The following is a 15,163-nucleotide window of genomic DNA, read 5'->3' as shown; positions in this document are numbered from 1 at the left end:
AATTTCTAAACTATTCGCATTAAAATATAATTTTATTGCTGTATAAAAATGTTAAGTTTCAGTTAGATCATCCAAGAACCACTGTCCAGTTAAAAAATGGAAAACCAAAATAATTTTAATGGACAATTTACAATACAAAAATGATAAATTTTTGCTATTCTCTATTATTATGAAATTAAACCTTTACTTAATATTTTGGAGATGGCTAGTAGAACAGTTATATCTTAAGTCTCTTTTTTTTTGTTATAAAAATATGTGATATATAAGAGACATGTTATGTTGAGTATATTATGTAGGACCAATGTGACATCACAAAAAATTAATATTTCTCATATCAAAACACTTTTATAGCAAAGAAGAAGAAAAAAAGACTTTAATTACAACTGTTGTATTAGCCATCTCAAAAGTTTAATGATGGTTCTATCAAAACTTCTGTTTTTTCTTATTCAAAAGGTGCCTTTCTCTACTTATTAACATAACCATTATATTTTTCTATTTATGCCAAACAAATTAACGTACCTTAAAAAAAATATTCTAAAAATTAATAATATGAAATTTACAGTTAAAAGCAATTACTCTTAAAATTAATAAGAATACTATTAGAAATTTAATAAAGTTTAATATTTAATGAAGAAATGTTTGCGTTCAATGCAAAAATAAAATAACTTTTTTTTAAGAACATCTGTTTTAGTTTTCTGATATATACATTAAATTAAGAAATAAAATATGTGTCAAGGAAAGTTGGTGAAAAGTTAAGCCTAATATGAGGTATAAGCCTCAGAGCCATATGAGGTTTAAGTGATATCTATTTTGTTTCATAATAAAATATGTGCTGTTTGTTTACAAAAGGAAATGCATTACTTTTGTTGTTTGAAATTTATCCTTCTATTGCAAGATCTTATCAGTATAACTTAACTTTTTAACTAGCTCTGTTTATTATGTAATTAATGCAGAAATAAATGTTACATTAAATTCTTCTAATTTAACTTTTCTCAAAGTAAAATAAGAAATTCAGTATTGAAAATAATGTTTTTATTCTTATTTGATTACCTGTTACTTTAATTTTGTTGGTCAGATCATGGCTCACAAATAAGCCAGACTTTTATAAGTGATTGTAAAAAGATAGGAATTACTTTCTCCACAATTTAGTGTTAAAAAGGTATTCATACTTTTGACGTATTTTATTCGAAAGAAAATCTCTTCGTGTTATCTCTAACAATTTCAATTTATCATATTTTCTATTTTCTTTGGATTTATAATTGTTCTTTGGTATGAAGCAACTATTTTAAGCATATCTTTGTTTTGTTCAGCATACTATTTAATTTACATATGTACATTTTCCCATTGTTCTATAATTTTGTGAATGCTGTAAACGAAAGCTGTTTGTGTTGCTTTCAGCATCTATCCCTCTCAAGAAGAGTGTGGATCTGTGCCAATCTCAAATAATACAGGTTCATTGCCTGATCTGACGAATTTACATTTCCCATCACCTCTCACCACCCCACTTGATGTTGAGGATCAAACAGGTATCATCACAAGTAGTCAGTTACCCCCTCATTCATCTACCAGTACAACATTGTCCCCCTCATCAATGCACCATCAGACACACATTTTAGGTAAGTCAAAATCTTGTTAAGTAAATCTTGTTAGGTAAGTCATTTAGGTCCCTCTTTTTCTTCTTTTCTTTCTTCTTTTTTTTTTTATATGGATTTGTAAAAGCGAAATACAATTTCTGGTATACTTCGAGAACACGAGACTTAAAGAAAAATTCTGTAATAAATGCTTTTGGCTGTACAAGCCAAATTACTTTTGATCATTTTCTAGAAAAAAGTGGTGCTTTTTTCTCAATTTTTTTAAAACTTATATTTTAATATGCTTATTTCATTACAAATTTTGATTCAATGTGGTATATTTTCTGCCTTTTTTTTATTCAGGTAAAATTTTTATTTAATTAATTTTTCTATTAAGAATTAATGTTTTTAATAAGATTTAATGAAAAGGTTAATGTTATTTTACTAATAACTTTTTAACAAGTTGGATTTCATTGTAAATCTATGCTGTGTACCAATAATTTTTTTTCTTTTCTTTTAGCTGTTATTGCTATTGATTTTCTCATGGTTTCTTAAACTCCCATATTATTACGATACTCGAAATTTGAATCGCGCAGTTGATAAATTACTTTTTGATATGACAATACCACTGTTTTTTACGAACGACATTTTCGCAGCTTTGCTACTGGTTTTCAAATGGTTTTTAAAATCCTGATATTTTTATATGGTATTATTACAGCAGGAGAAATTCGTAACACAAGAATTAGCGAATTTAAGTAATTGTTTTTTGAAACACTCAATTTGCGCTAAATTCATGCAGTATTTTGACCTTTTTTCTGTCACATAATTTTTTAAAGTATCGATAAAATCATGCTATATTTCATGTGTGCTATATGTCATTATATATTTCACGGGAAATTTTAATTACGCATCCAAGTATTTGCAATAATTCTATAGATTTTTCAGCAGCTATCACTTTTGCATGGTTTTGAAAATTTGTTAGTTTTATTATTGCATACATTTTTATGTACTCATATTTTCAGATAATTTTATAATTAACACTTGGCATCTATTACTAACAAAATAAGGTTTATAGGTAATTAGTTTAGTTTCAAAATCTTGTAAGAAATTGAAATTTATTCTGGTAGTTAATCTCATATCTAAAAATATATGTTGGGGTAGTTGCTAAATAAAATTTTAAAGTCTTGTTAAAAAAAAAGGTAATTGCATTGGTAGTTAAATGGGGGAAAAAAACATGAGTGTAATATGGTGTAAGAAATGATAAAACAAAATGATTACTTATTTTCCCCTGTAATTTGACCACCTGTCTAAGTTTACCAGTGAAGTAATCAACTTAGTGGTCAACTTTCTCAGGTTTCACTATATAATACAGTGTATGAAGTAATGGTGTAATACACAATACTCTAATTGATTCATAGTTTTGACTTTTATGTAATATTACTCAAAATTTTCTGTTCATGCACCTCTGTTTTGACTTTGTGAAAAATCCTTTCATATTTCTAAATATTTTACTTTAATATCTGATTTTTATTTTTCAATTTGAAAAGTATCTCAAGTTTAAGTTTTAAAATTTATTTACTTTTCTCATAATGCAATTTATTTTATTTTTTATATATTTAAAATTTAGAAAAAAATCATATTGAGATTATATCAATGCTAAATTGATTTTTTTTGCAGGTACAAGTCTCAGTGGAGGTACACTTATTACTACTACCCCTAGTGGTGGTGGAGGTAGTAGGCATTCAAGTCCTGGTCCTTCACCATCACCATCTTCAAGACGTCGCCATCATCATAATCTTACAAATATAGTAATTGGAAGTGGAAGCCCAAGACACCACGGAGGGCACCAGCACAATGTACCACAGCAAGTACGTTACAAACCCCAAGGGCATAATTTTCATCGATCTTGGATTACTATGGAGGTAAAGAGGAACCAGAGATGGCTTGTACTAATTGATAAAAATTTAAAAGAAAACATCAAAAAGTTGTGCAAATTAATTTTTAATACACACTTTTTCTAGTTTTATGAATTTTGAATCTAATTATTTATTTATAACCAATTATATAATTTTTTTTATATTTATAATCTCATTAGAAAATTCTATTATAATGTGCATTATGATTTAGTACTCACTTTTTTCACTGTTTTAAATTATTTTGAAATTTTTTTATGATGGTTTATTATTATTCATTTTTCATTTTTAAATACGCATTTTTAAAATAAAAATTTTACCTTAAAAAAATAAACATTTAAAGTTTTGAATGAAGTTAAGAAAATGTTTTAGATACATCTTGTGAAGAAAATTCCTCCATAAAAAAAATTTTCTGTCTTCTGAAATAATGCTAGGGTTTTCTCTAGGTAATATATATTTAAACTGCCATCAAAGCTCAAGCCGAGTAAATGTTTTGCTTTAAAACGCAAAAGATAAGCTGCTTTGCTGAAAATAGTTAATTATGTGTATTTGAATTTTTTTACTAATTTAATATAAAATTTTTTTACAAGGTCATTAATTTATTGAAAATTACAGCCGACATCGTGATATCAGAAAAATTCAGGAAATCAAATTTTGAAATTTTCTTATTCTATGTGTAAAAAAAAAAAAAAAAAGTAGTACTTTTTTTTATTGTTATTGTTTTTTCTTAAATGTGTTAAATTCACCCTCTTTGCCTATGCAACTCACAAATATTTCTTTTTTTTTTTTTAAATTCAGCTTAAATCTTCCCCAGTTTTAAATTACAAATATGTTATTGTAAGTTGTAGATTTAACTACGTTGAAAGCTAGTTAAATCATTTTTAATTATCCTTATTTTCTTGATTCTCTGTTAAAGCTCTTATTTTTCTTCTTTGCATATGAAGAAGTTTGAGGTGAAGTAAAACACTTAATTTAAATAAACCTTTGATCATAGAAAATAGTTCTTGCAGTAGTATGAGATCCCAAATGCCAAATTTTGTATTAATTTTTTTGACTATGTTATTTGACTGCTGTAACTAGACTAATTTTATCACTTTAATAAAAATTTGATTACACGAAAAAATTAGGGTTGAAAAGGAATAATAATTTATTTTTCTATTGCATGGTATGAATTATGCATGTTGAGGTCAATGTAAAAGATGGGTTATTAATAATAATAATCGATTAAGTCAGTTAAAATGACTAATCTTTTAGTTATTTATTATTAATAATTAAATAATTTTTTAAAATTATTTATAATTTCCAATGAAGTTTGGTCGATTTTCAGCGCATTTAGCTGGAGATTTTTAATATGCATGCGTAATGGTAATTTTCAGCTCAAATGGTTAGACAATGTTAGTTACTTGTTTACTTTAGAAGCAGATACGTGCTCCTTGTGTGCATTGGTTGTTCTTTTGTTGTATAAATATTTTGTACTAGATGGTTTTGGTTCTTTTCACATTCTTGATTTTCTTAGGCATTTAACCTCAAAAACTTCAATGTAGGGATATACCAGCAAATTTGTACTGAACTGTGGCATTTGACCTTAAAATATCTGTTTAGTGTATAGTGGGCAGTGGCACTTGACTTTAAAAAGAACATCAGTGCACGGTAAAATGGGCAAATGTGTAGCTGTCAATTGAATTTAACCTTAAAAAACACCAGTATGTGATAAACTGGTCAATGGCACTCTCTTCCCTTGATTAATCTGATTGATAAAAATAATAAACAGCAATTTTTAAATATAAATATTTCCATAAGGCTAACATTTTCATTAACTCTCTTGCTAACCGTCAGGTGTACATGACAGCATAAAACCCTCTCATCTCTTAGCTGCCATGTTAGAGAGATTTCTCGTTCATCCCTGGCTGTCACATACCGTGTTCTGGATCTTTTTAAAAGCTATAATTTTTAGCACAAGATGGCATTGTATGTCCATACGACTTGAGATGCATGTACATTTAATCTTCTACTTAAAATGAGAGATATGACTCACATACTCTTGTTTTTTGTTCTATAAGGGGAAAGGAATGTTTCCAAATCACATGCTTTAAAATGAACATGTGGTATTTGTTTACAGTAAGTAGAAGAGTTTTATTTTTGCTAGCGTGCTGTGTATTTGGCTTTGCAGTTCAGTTTTCAATTAATAGTTAGATATTCTAGACGTCAAATTTTTCCGTTTTTATCACTATATGCCATAGCTTTCAAAATGTTTAACTGAACTCGAAATCGCAGAAATTGTGTAAAAATGTGTTTAAACAAGAAAAAATTCTATGTAATTAAAGTATGTAAATAAAAAATATATACAGTATATGTCAATATACTTTACAGTACATTATTAGTGAACTTGTTCATATTTCAGTGATTTAATCAATTTAGGCTAAACAGCAAGACCTTCCGGCCTTGGACAGGCACTCACAAAAGAGATTCCCAACCACAGCCTCAGCGATAAAGGCGCATTTGTAACTCTTTTCATGAAAATATTAATCTTTTGGGACGATATTAAAATTTATACACTCAAGATTTCAAATTACCACTTATCAATGCATATTATCACATATTAAAATAGACTTTTAAAGCTACTATTTTAAATTAAATCATAAGTAAAATTCGGCATTTTATGTAATCTTCTATTTTTGAATCTACTAATCTCTACACTGACTGATAAAGTTTCAATAAATTATCATATTGACCGAACTTCACTGGCAATTATTGATAATAACCGGTTAATGAAATAACAATACATTTTCATATTTACCAAGAAATGTGGTTATTATTAATCACCTGTTATTATGAATAATAACATGATTTATTGCTTTAATCATTAAATTGCAGCAGATATATACACATACTAGCTTTATTTTCAAAAGTTTTGACCAATTTTTTTCGTTATATATTTTAATTAAATTTGTAAATAATTAAATAAATTTGATATTGCTTGTTTAACTTATGATATTACTGAGCATAATTCTCACACTTCTGCTCTATTCTCTAGCTCTTTTTGCTCTAACAAAATTGTTTTTAAATGCTTGCTAACTGTCTGTCCATCTCTTGTTCTCTCTACCTCTGTTTTTATCTTTTATGGTTGTGTTTTATGTAGATTTTCATTTCTTGTTGAATCTTTGAGAACTATCTATCCATTTTAGAGTAGATAGGTCTTGTTCTGTAATGAGTATATTAATATTGTAGAGTTACTTCATAAGCTGTATGGGCAGAGTGATTACTTTAGCTTAGAAATATAAGGTAGTGAACTGAACATATTGAACTAAAAGTAAGAAATTTGTCTGTGCTGTCACTACGTTGATATCACAAAACCTCTTCAATAGCATATATTGTGTTAATATTTATGTGAAGCAAACTTTCTAATTTTTAATAACTAATGATAATGATTTAAGTTAATGATGCTTGACTTGCAATTAAGTTGTAATGAAATTTTTCAGTTTAAATTTAATGGTAAAAAAATATATTTAATTTCATTCACATTTAATTTAATTAGGAAAAAGTAACATATTTAATGAGTAAATAAATTACTTTCTACTTGTTATTCTATAATATTATAATTTTAATTTTATCCTTCATATCTGTGCATTTTTTGAAGATCTATACATTTTGTGAATCAAGCTTTCAAATTTTTAATAGCTAATGACAAATTTTTTAAGTTAATAATGCTTGACTTGTATTAAGGTTGGAATGAAATTTTTCAGTTGAAATTGAAAGGTAAAAAAATAATTCATTTAATTTCATTCGCATTTAATTTAATTTAAATAATTAATTTAAATAATCAATTTAATTAGGAAAAAGTAACATATTTAATGAGTAAATAAATTACTTTCTACTTGTTATTCTATAATATTATAATTTTAATTTTATCCTTCATATCTGTGCATTTTTTGAAGATCTATACATTTTGTGAATCAAGCTTTCAAATTTTTAATAGCTAATGACAAATTTTTTAAGTTAATAATGCTTGACTTGTATTAAGGTTGGAATGAAATTTTTCAGTTGAAATTGAAAGGTAAAAAAATAATTCATTTAATTTCATTCGCATTTAATTTAATTTAAAAAAAATAATATATTTAATGAATAAATAAATTACTTTTTACTTGTTTTTCTATAATATATTATAATTTTAATTTGATCATTTATATCTGCACATTTTTAATTTATTTCACTTTTTCGCTAAGTGTTTTATGTGAAATTGTAGTATAATAAATTGTGAATTTAATAAGAACTTAATCAATGAAAGATAATATTATTGAAATGCCTTGATTGACTTAGTATCTTTAGTAATCTGATATAAAATATTGGTGCTTTTCCATTAGATAAATGAACTTGATAAATTATTGATTGATCAAATTACCTTCAGCCATTTATTATTTATTGTATTATAATTTTTTTAACCTCTGTAGGAAATAGTCAAAGTCACTGCCATCTCAATCTTAGTGAACACTCTCTCACTGTTACTTTTGGTAGTTTTTTTTAAAATTCGATTATTAGTAATTTAGATTTCTCTAATGGTAAAGCACTATTTTTTTCTTTTTGTTTAAATAAATGTTCCATTTCTTTCTTGTGTATAAATTTGAAATTCCTTTTCTATTGCTGATGTGCAGTGGTTTGCTTTTAATGAATGCTTTAATCACTCTCAGCTAGTTTCTCTGTTCTGTCTGAGCATGTACTTATAGTTTACTTTAAACTTATGAACTTAATTTTATTTATGCTGCAAATATAATTTTTTTTTAAAATTCTAGAATGCCTGATTTTTAATATACTTTTATGGTTTTAGACACTGGTGAATTATAAACTTAAATTCTTCATTCATGTAAATTATATAGTACTGTCGTCACTTTAAAAATATTGGTCTGCAAAAGGAAAAAGTTAATTCCATTTGCCAGTTCTACAGGCTATCCTGTAAAATGACCCCTTCAATTCGAATATGGCTTAATTTTTTCCTCACCTCCTTGTTTTTTAGGTACACCTACCCAAACATTTATTACTTATTAATAATTTTATGGCTATATATTTTATTTGGAGTGTGGGAAAATGTAATGTTTAATTATAAGGGATGGCTAGTTTCTTGCACAGTTAAAAAAACCTTGGAAAAACAATTTTTTTTTGTTTTTACAAAAGAAATATCAAATATTAAAACAGTTTCAAATTGCAATCTAGCTTAAATAATAGTATTAATTTTCAAGCTATTTAATGCATATTTTTATTTAAATAAGCAAAAACTATCTTATAAAATATAAAAATATATAAAATTTATCTTAACCCATTAAACTAACTGCAATTTTATATTGTTTGATTTAAATGAGTATCTATAGTAAAACCTAAATTTATGTTGAACTATGTAGAGAACTGTTAAAAAACATAATAAAATTTTATTTATGCTACAAAATTAACGAGTCACTAAACATATACTGTTCTAAAAAATGCGGATTAGGAATTATCATAAGGATCATAATTAGGAATTGCATATTGTTATTTTAATCATATACTGTGAAATATGAATACTTAAGTAGACCCTTAAGTAATATAATATATAGATTTTTAAATTTCTGTATTAAAAAAAAGTTTTAAAGTTTTTTTAATAGTTGTGAAAAATCTTTTAAATTTTAAGTTCTATATTCTATTCCAGTAGTTTGAATTTAAGCTATTTTTATAATACTTGTAACTAATTATATTAGTCTCTTTTAATTTTTTCCATTTTGTCCAGTTTCTTCCGTTTGTTTCCTGTTTCTATCAATGTCCTGAACATAATAGGTTTTTTCTAGACAAAACACCAACTTTAATAATAATTACATCATACAATAGTTTATTAAGGTTGCAAATGCTCATTAATAGTTAAATCAGTAATTGCACTTGATCTTAATACCAAAAACTTCTGCATTGATCTACAACACCATGGAAGAATTCTAACATTTTCTTCCAGAGCATGCATTAAAATATTTGTATTTAAATGTTGAACTTAATAGCTTTTCAAATTTCAAAAGACTAGACTATTTTATGCTACAAATATTTAGCATATGGTGAAGTAACTATGTTATTATAAGCAGTAGAGTTGCTACCATAGAGTTGTAGTACAAATAGAACAAGCCCGCTGTTATAGTTCCTCATCTCTCATCCCAAATATCAGTCTTTATAGTCACTTACACCCTCTCATTTGGCAATTTCGGTGTAGAAAGAAGGGTGTTGTGTCAAAGTTGATGAAGTCTCTTTTTTGGTAGATTCGGATTTTGTACTTATAAAGGCAATGGAAGAAAGCTGAAAGCTTCAAGAGTATTAAAATTAGCAGGACAGTGAAGTTTTTGATAATTTTTCCACAAGACTTTGCTAAATTGAAAATTATTTAAAAATTCCAATTTTTAAATATGTATAAACTGTATAAAATGAAGAAAATTTTGATTTTCGAATGGCTTTAAAAATGGTAAAGTGTTTCTTTTTTATAAAATATATTATAATTATATTCAGAAGTTTTCAAAATCATTGATAGTTGTTTTGTAACAGTCATTTATAGTAATTTTTTTTATTGATTTTTAGATTTTGAAGTATTTAAAAAAAAAAAAACTCATTTAAATTTCAATCTAACACAGATTTTACAATAGTACCACATCTTGTAAAATCATAGATATCTTTTCAGGTATTAGAAGTTTTTGAAAACATTCTTAAAAAATCCATCAATCTCCTTTAAAAAATCTGCTTCCTTCTTTTTAACTTGCCGATTTTATTTTAACTTTACAATTGCTATAGTAAAGTTACATAACTTTATTACTTCTGATAGTATTCTAGATTTTTGTTTTCCTAATCGCAATTAAAAAGATTTGGCAATTTTAATTGAAATGACCTGATGATATTATTGAAGAACTGATAATTTAGTGTTAAGAATCTTTGAACTATTTATCGAATTGTTTCTTATTAATCCTTCATAAACCCTCTTTTGTATGAGCAAATAGTGTATTGAGAAAACTAACCCAAAGTTAACTACTGAAATTAAAAAAATATATAGCATATGGTGAAAACAAAACTGGTTCTTTCAAAAACATTAGAGAAAAAATATATAATTTTTAATAAACGAAAAGGAAAGAAACAATGTATCCAAAACTTTACCTACAGCATTTTAGCACCTAATTCGAGTTATTATTTTCTTTTAATAATGAATAATGCTATGTAGTCATTGTTTAATGGTATAGTTGTGTTCTTATTTGTTTATATTTGCTTATAAGATAGCTTTGAAAGTATAATTAGGAATTTTAGAATGAATGAACTGGAATAATCAGGATTAATACGATGTTCTAAGGAAAAAAACATTTTTAAAATACATAATAAATAAATAAAACAATTTTAATTCCAACAAGTGATAAATTAACTTACTTGTGAAATGTATGAAGCCCTCCTTTAAGAAATTTTGGGGTGCAAACAAATGTGGTACTGTAACCTACCATATTTAGAGATTTTTGGCTTTAATATTCCAGCATTCATTATCTTCGTTTGCAATAACAAGAAGATATAAAGGTTGAAAATGTTCTCTCTCCATTTGACTAATAGTCACATTGTTTCATTATAAGAACAAAAATTATTGTGATGTACACACTCGTGTATTTCACCTCAATGGTTGTAATGCTAAAACTTTGAATTTGAGTTAAATTGAAACTTCTAATTTATATATTCACAAATATAAAAGAAAGTATGTATTAATTCAAAAAAGAAAAAAATTCTGTAACATAATTAGGTCGGAAAATCATTGAGACCTAAAAATATTTAGTTAACGCAAGCATGAATTGAAAAACACTACGAGGTAAGCGAGATTAAGAAAAAAAACAAAAAACGAGACAATTTTTGGAATGCCGGAGAGTAGATTTTTCGTTGAGCTAAGCTTTTTGTATTTTTAAGGTGTATACTAACTCGCTGTGGGTATTACTTTCTTTAAAGTGTATACGAAACCGTTGCAGGTATTGCTATTTCTCTCTGCTTTGTTGTTGTGTGGTTGATGTTTCAAATATTTTTTTTTTATAAAAAGTGTCTTTTTAGCTTTATTTGTTACAGCTAATATATGTTTTTTAATTGGTGGCATTGGTTTTTAATTAGAATCGGACTTATACTTTACTTTAAAGGAATTGTGTTACATGTATTCTTAATTATGGTTTTCTTGGGACAAGCAAAAAAATGTGACTTACTGGAATTATGTGAAAAGTTGGGGAAAACGATCATTGACAGTTTCTACTATTTCTTTCTGCTTTGTTGTGATTTTGATGTTTCCAATCAATGTTTTTTTATTTATAAAAAGTGTCTCTACAGTGCAGCTTCCTTCATTGCAATATATTCTTGATTTCAATCATTTTTAGTTTATTGAAATAAGTTGACATTAAAAATAGTGTAAAAAAATTAACCAAACACCATTGAACTGAAAAACAACATTAAACTTTTGCTGCCAGGCTAAAATTAGTCTGTAGCTTCTTGTACCATGACGCACTAATTCTGCTACTGGACTCTTAATTATTTACTAAAATACACTTGCTACATTGCAATATCGTTGCATTCCGAATTTTCCAAATTTTCTTGCACTAGTTTAAGACATTTTCGCCCCCCATCTGCTTTTAGCTGACAATGCTGCTTACTTAAGAATAGAAAAAAAAAGAAAGTAGCTAGAATATGTAGAAAATATGTGAAAAATTGCAACTACGAAAATTTTTTTTTAACAAATTTAGGAGCAAGTTTCCAACATTTTTTTTTCTTACCAAAGGTTTTGTTTTAGAACTTATCACTTTTTTAGCAGTTCAAAGAAATTTAACTGTTGAAACAATCATTTTTCCTCATCCAAATGAAATTCCCTGCCATAAAAGTATTGAAAAACTTTTACTGTAGTTTAAAAACAATGATTGATGGAGAACTGGGGTCATATTAAAAAAATATTTTGTTTTCATAAGTTGGCAAAAATAGCGTTGAGGCAAATTTTCATACTGAGAAAAATTTTATGATACGCCACATAAATAATAATATTAATATATTAAAATTGACTAGTAATGTATGTTGTGTATTTGGAACATGTAAGGATCACGATAAAGTGCAGGATTAATCGTATATTATGATCAATTTTTGAATTATTTTAGACAGTTTAAATTGGTTTTAAATTAATTTGATTAATTAAATTAATTTTTCACTAAAATAACACTCCCCCCTTTTTTAAAAAAAATAAAATTCTAGTAGAATTTATTGCTTTATTTTTGCAAAGTATTATTTTTGATGTTTGGGTCTTCAATAAGGAAATTTTTTTTTGTTAGCAGGGATGAGATTTTTCCGCTTTTTAGCGGATTTCCGCTTTTTTCACTTTTTTCTCTTGAATTTCAGTTTTTTAAATCAAAAATTCAGATTTTCTAAAAATTTCACTTTTTTTTATAAGTATTCCGCTTTTTCAGAAAATTCACCGATTTTCAAAGAGAAACAGAAAATTACAGAAACTACATAGCTACCAATCCTTTCTCATTTTTACTTATTTTAGCTATTTTCTCCCCCTTTTCACGCAGCTGATAAAATTTTCCGAATTTTTTACCCGCCCTCCAGATCGATCCGATTTTCGTAGTTCAAACGATGCTGCTTCTGACAAGCCTTTTAGAGGTCCCGAGCCTGGAATCTGCTAATATCTCGATTCTTATTCACACGATTTTAATATCAAACATAGCTTTTCATATTTGTATTTACGCGTTTTAAAAATTCGATATCCCAGTTTGTACTTTCTCATTTTCAAAATCGCATATCTAGTTTCATATTCATGTGATTTCAAAATCCATAATTGTTATTCATATTCACGCAATTTTAAGACCAACTATCGTGATTCTTGTAAGAAGTAAATTTTTTATTTAATTAGTTACTATAAAGGTGACTGTTTTTCTCACGACGATTATTAGTATATGTAAGTTTTACAACATCAGAGAAACTGGAAGGGAATATATTCAAAACTTACATTCTGTGCTTGCAAAAAAGAAAAAAATAGGATTTGTCACAAGATGTTTGAAGATGAACTAACGACTAAATATAGCAAACATAAAAGATATAGCAAACAAAAGCAATCACTTAAAAAAGGATTTAATTAAAATTTTTTTTGGAAAAAGAGTTAATTAACTCATCATCAAAATTTTATTTATAATTGCTGTTATTTATGCTATAAAATGCAAAATTCTTATCAAATAAAAAACAATTATCTAAACAGTTGCTGATTGTCATGTAATTTTTCAAACTAAAATAGCAATTTTTGTATGTTAAAGAGTTACTATATATTTCTACTTCACTGTTATTGATATGTTTCAGGGCTCTAGTTAGATTAGACTATAATATGAACATAATAATTCGGTCCATCGTTAAAGTTTTTTTTTTCCAATATAATTTAAAAAGTAATATTACCGATATATTTGCTATAAATCACATAACAGTATTTATTAAAAGAAATGAAATATTAATATATATTCTCAGTAGTTTTAATTTGCTAAACCAGGTAGTTTTTCAAGTAATAATTGTCTCTTATTTGAACTGAGGAAAAATATAATTTCCAGCTTTATTTTTTCAATTGGTAATTTTTATTTTCACTAAATGTTAAGTATCAATGTAATCATTTATATAATAATAGATTAGTACACAATTGTATGTCAACACGTTATTTATTACCTTAAACTGTCTGGAATTTATTATTATAGGGTTGCGCTTGCGTAAAATTTACTATCGTGGAAATTCAGCTTTTTTGCCTTTTTGCTAATCTCATCCCTGTGTTAGTTAACACTTGTAACTGCAATCATGAAATAATTTTAATTCCTCACTTTTATTATAATTATTTATTTATTTTTTGAAATAAGCTCAGCTATAATATCTCAGCCATTGTGAAAATTATTTAGTTTAAAGAAAGCATTATTTCACAGTTATGTTAATTTTGTCAAAATTTACTTGTTTTAGAGGAGAAATATTATGTCACTTATATCCTTTTTGAAAAAATATCAAAACTACTAAGATCGTAGATCAAAGCTACTAGATGTACACAGGTGTAGCTTTTAAGTGTTTAATCACCAGTGTTAATTTCCTTTTCATTTTTTTTGCAAATTTTTAGTTGGTTCTCTGTAGTTGCTTTTCATTCTGTTTCTATCTTTTTTTTTCTGCTTTGATGCAACTCATTAGGGTTTGACTATGGATACCAACGCCCTCTCACTTGAAACTTATCCCCAGCAGACGCCGCAATTTGGAGTGTACCCTCAGCAGCCGTCTCCTCACAACAAAAATTCTCAACCATTTGGCTATGAATCTGCGACACCCACATCTCCTACTTTGCCTCAGGTAGAAATCTGCTGATAAAGACATCTAATTCAAAGAGATTTGAAGTTATAAGAAGCAACATTACAATAAAATGCAATTAAAGATTATTAGGGGCTATCGGATTTATATGAAGGGGAGGCTAATTAATTTGAACAGTAAATGTGAATTTTAAAAATTTAAACAAAAATATCTCATACAGGTTGTCCAGTGAAAAAGTATCCAATTTCAAAATTAAAATTTTAAAAATTTTTTTATTATCTACTATAAATTTTTGAGAATAATTTTAGTGCAGTTGAGAGTGAGTATTGTTTTAATATGAAATTAAAAAATTATATAAAATATTCAACAAAA

The 15,163-nt window shown here is 26.4% G+C and overlaps 1 protein-coding gene across 22 annotated transcripts in view; it reads left to right on the top strand.

Moving 5' to 3' along the window:
• The window catches only part of LOC107448198 (uncharacterized), a 65,366-nt gene that overhangs the window by 18,820 nt on the left and 31,383 nt on the right, over window positions 1–15,163 (top strand). For 4 of the 22 annotated variants that reach the window (XM_043051624.3, XM_043051623.3, XM_087167686.1 and 1 more), the window contains exons 8-10: window positions 1,399–1,616; window positions 3,249–3,493; window positions 14,678–14,833. In XM_043051624.3, the coding sequence (XP_042907558.1) occupies window positions 1,399–1,616; window positions 3,249–3,493; window positions 14,678–14,833 (619 nt within the window). The remainder of the gene's footprint in view (window positions 1–1,398; window positions 1,617–3,248; window positions 3,494–14,677; window positions 14,834–15,163) is intronic. The other 18 variants (XM_043051630.3, XM_087167689.1, XM_043051626.3 and 15 more) reach the window with 5 other exon arrangements.

The sequence above is a fragment of the Parasteatoda tepidariorum genome, chromosome 7 (assembly GCF_982258835.1).
Source record: "Parasteatoda tepidariorum strain Cologne lab strain chromosome 7, Ptep-v5.0, whole genome shotgun sequence".
In the NCBI taxonomy this organism is placed as follows: domain Eukaryota; kingdom Metazoa; phylum Arthropoda; class Arachnida; order Araneae; family Theridiidae; genus Parasteatoda; species Parasteatoda tepidariorum.
The sequence above is the reverse complement of the archived record's forward strand: the minus strand, read 5'-3'. Positions and strand labels throughout refer to the sequence as shown.